Source organism: Lethenteron reissneri, unplaced genomic scaffold (genome assembly GCF_015708825.2).
Source record: "Lethenteron reissneri isolate LAM-NWPU_2019-01 unplaced genomic scaffold, ASM1570882v1 scaffold_1795, whole genome shotgun sequence".
In the NCBI taxonomy this organism is placed as follows: Eukaryota; Metazoa; Chordata; class Hyperoartia; order Petromyzontiformes; family Petromyzontidae; genus Lethenteron; species Lethenteron reissneri.
Window position 1 is genome coordinate 40,575 of NW_026891548.1, and position 4,056 is coordinate 44,630.

General features: G+C 42.6%; 1 protein-coding gene across 1 annotated transcript; it reads left to right on the forward strand.

The window, feature by feature from the left end:
• Positions 1–223: 223 nt before the first annotated feature.
• Positions 224–2,586, forward strand: LOC133339316 (zinc finger protein ZFP2-like; the record flags this gene model as incomplete). The annotated part of the gene is made up of 2 exons (XM_061547438.1): positions 224–288; positions 1,937–2,586. A coding segment is annotated over exon 2 (411 nt), but the record flags the coding sequence as incomplete, so codon positions are not given.
• Between the last annotated feature and the right edge of the window lie 1,470 nt (positions 2,587–4,056).

Sequence of the window (4,056 nt, forward strand, 5' to 3'; positions counted from 1 at the left end):
TCCGCCATTAAAATGCAAATCAATTTATAACATTTTTGACATGCGTTTTTCAGGATTTTGTCGTTGTTATTCTGTCTCTCACTGTTCAAATAAACATACCATTAAAATTATAGACTGAGCATTTCTTTGTCAGTGGGCAAACGTACAAAATCAGCAGGGGATCAAATACTTTTTTCCTCACTGTAAATATTCATGCCGTTTCTATTTTTCTATTTTTGTTACCAGGCCAAGCCGGCTTGAGCTGCTCTACCGCTCTTGTTCTCAGAAGCTACCTGCCCACAACGCAAGGTGAGGCTTTGTGAACTTGCGTGTGAATGTGTGGACTTAAAACTTTCGTGACTGCAGGAATTCATATTCTTGGTTCTTTCGGTAAAGTCACTTAGACAGAAAATTTAATAAAAATAACAGATGATGAAATAAAAATTATTAAAATTGTAAATAAAGAGAAAAAACACGACGTTTCGATCGCAACACAAGTGTCCTTTATTTGATGTTATTATCTGTTGTTATTGTCTATCTACGTGACTTTACCGAAAGAACCAAGAATACGTGTGGAAATGTGTATCGGTCAAAGACGCTAAACGCGTGCTGATGTTGACTCTAAATGTGGAGGGGAAACCCGGGAGATTCGGAGGAAAATCCACGCGACCACGGAGAGAGAGACACGCAAACTCCAAATATACAGCAGCAGCAGCAGCAGGCGTCAGGGTCGGGATCGAACCCACGACTTCCTGTATACCAGGTGAGGTAGTTAACATCTCACCACGGAGAGAGAGAGACACGCAAACCCCAAATATACAGCAGCAGCAGGCGTCAGGGTCGGGATCGAACCCACGACTTCCTGTATACCAGGTGAGGTAGTTAACATCTCACCACGGAGAGAGAGAGACACACAAACTCCAGTTAGCCTCGGCTATGTTGATTGATCCTCAATTACTTGGTGGAGTGAGGAATCATTTATTCTGAGCAGATGAAGGTGGCCAGGCATGGGTCTGGACACACCACCACCTGTTAACCATGCCAGTGTGTGACAGTGTCAAGTTTGTGTTTGCAGTAAAGTCTATTAACTCTGTTGAACACGGAGGTTATATCAAAACAATAGTTTATTTTTGTTTCCCTCTGGAAGCACATGCAGCTGAATTCGGATCTGTTCATCCCAGCATTCAAGGACATCTAAGTTGTGGTTGAACGTTAATTTATGCATTTCTGCCATAGCACAAATAGAATTGTTTTCAACACCCTTTGCAATGTCAGCTGAATTTAGCTTTTATACATATTCCTTTTGTAGCCAGACAGCCGAAATTGTGTGCTCGGAGTTTTGGGTTAACATTCATTTTTAAGATACGAGGGCTCCCAGGCATATTTATGACCACTTGCCCTCTCATTGTGTGCCATCACAGCCCGTGTGATGAATTTGAGTAAACGTTTTTACTACATCATGAATATATGAATAAGTATAGACGTGTAAGTCAAGTGTGACTGTACGTATGCGTTCTTCTGTGCCTCGATACCGGAGTGGATATATTCTTAGGTTTTTTTCGGTAAAGTCACGTAGGTAAAAAATGTAAATTAATAAAAGTAAAATAAAACAAATAAAAAATTCACGACGTTTCGGAAGCAACACAAGCCTCCGTCTTCAGGTGGAAACGTCACAGCCACGACAGCTGTATTTTTTTTGTATTTCTTTTTTTACTTGATACAGCTGTCGTGGCTGTGACGGTTCCACCTGAAGACGGAGGCTTGTGTTGCTTCCGAAACGTCGTGAATTTTTTAATTTGTTTATTTTTACTTTAATTTAAATTTTTACCTACGTGACTTTACCGAAAAAACCTAAGAATATGAATCCTTGCAGTCACGAAAGCTTCAAATCTAGAATGGTGTGGACATTCCTATTATCTGTCTGCAGCTGACGCTTCCTTCGACGCTTCCTCTGCAGAATTGGTCTAATGGAGCAAAGGCAGTCAGCACAGCTCGGTACGGCAAGGCAACAATGCGACCAGAGTGCATACAGCACGGATCGCACTGGAAATTTGACACAGCACCAGAGAACACACACAGGAGAGAAACCCTTCAAGTGCACTGTGTGTGGGAAGGCATTTCCACTGTCATCTGTTCTTAAAAAAACACCAGAGAACACACACGGGAGAGAAACCCTTCAAGTGCAGTGTGTGTAGCATGGCATTTTCACAGTCGTATCATCTTGAAAATCACAAGAGAACACACACAGGAGAGAAACCCTTCAGGTGCTTTCTGTGCGGGAAAACGTTTGCAAAGTCACAAACTCTTCAAAGACACCAGAGAACACACACGGGAGAGAAACCCTTCAAGTGCAGTGTGTGTGGGAAGGCATTTTCACAGTCACATAATATTGTAATACACCAGAGAACACACACTGGAGTGAAACCTTTCAGGTGCACGATTTGCGGGAAGGCGTTTGCACAAGCATCCGTTGTTCAGGCCCACCAGAGAACACACACAGGAGAGAAACCCTTCAAGTGCACTGTGTGTGGGAAGGCATTTTGTCAGTCATCTACTCTTAAAAATCATCAGAGAACACACACAGGAGAGAAACTCTTCAATTGCACTGTGTGTAGCAAGGCATTTTCACAGTCATCTGCTCTTAAAAATCACCAGAGAACACACACAGGAGAGAAGCCCTTCAGGTGCTTTCTTTGCGGTAAGGCGTTTACACGGTCAGAACATCTTCAAAGACACCAGAGAACACACACAGGAGAGAAACCCTTCAGGTGCACTTGGCGGGAAGGCGTTTGCACATTCATCAAATCTTTAAAGACACCAGAGAACGCACAAGCATCAGAAGATCTGCAAGGAGTGGAGTCTGAAATCAGCTTGTGAAAGTCAAAGTGCCGCAATGAGCCCATCCCTCATCAAACAATAACTGGAGGAAAATCCCAGCTTGGACACTTAAAGGTATCGAGGTGAAATGTGAAGAGGTGATGGTGAAGAGCAAAGAAGTGATGGTGAAGAGTGAAGAAGTGATGGTAAAATGTGAAGATGAGATTATACTGCAAAATGGGACCTTCACATTGATGGAGGCAACGTGAAGCAGGAGGGGAATTCTGACTGTGAGGCAGAGTGAGGCAACTCCCAGCAGTTTGTGGAGGTGGAGGTGTGGGTGAACTTCTTAGAAAACACAAAGTCAAAGGGAGACCCGGTAGATGTGTCAGCTTGAGACGTCGCTCCAATAGATGCTCCTTTGTCACGGGCCTTTAATGAAAATAATGTGAAGTTGAACACTCAGTTCCTGGGTTCAACCTGCAGAGTAAGAGTGAGCGGCCAGTCTTTGTGTTCCCTGTGGGTTGGGTAGATCCCTGTGTTACGATCTAAACTTCCTGATCTATTATTTTTGCTACTGACATGACTTTACTGAAAGAACCAAAGAGTGTGTGAACAAGAGCCTGTCAGTAGGGGGCGATGATGTTTCATCTCAGTTGTGTAATTTGTCGGTAATGTTGAGAATTTGCTACATTTTGACTCGAGACGCAAGCATGCAATGGCCTACTCGTTTTGAATGACACAATAGTATGTTTTACATCCACTGTTAAGCAGACGGTGCATAATTATTTGAAATAGCTTAACCTGGTGCAGTATATTTCACTGCAGTAATTACATTTTGTTAAAATGGAAAATGTCTGTCAATAATTTAGAATGAACACTGATTTTGTGTACATGCAACATTTTATTTATAAGGGTCAAACATTGAATAAGTGATGTTAGGACAAAGTTTGTGTTTTTGGAAGTAACCTGTACAGATCCCTCAGGTGAGACCCGTTGTTCTTGTGATACAGGTCAAAGGGTAGTATCCACACATGCCCGTTTGCTTTTAAATAAATGTGTGCATCTTTTGATTGAAAGCTTTCGTGACTGCAGTGAACTATTTGTCTTTTGTCAACGTGACAGAATCCTGTGTTGGGATCTTGAGAGATGACGATAGCTGGGGAGGCTTTCATTCAGCCGTAGATCAATCACGGCTGACAATGGTCATTCCAATTACGAGACTTTACCCGGTGTAAGAGGCCGGAGTATACCCAAATG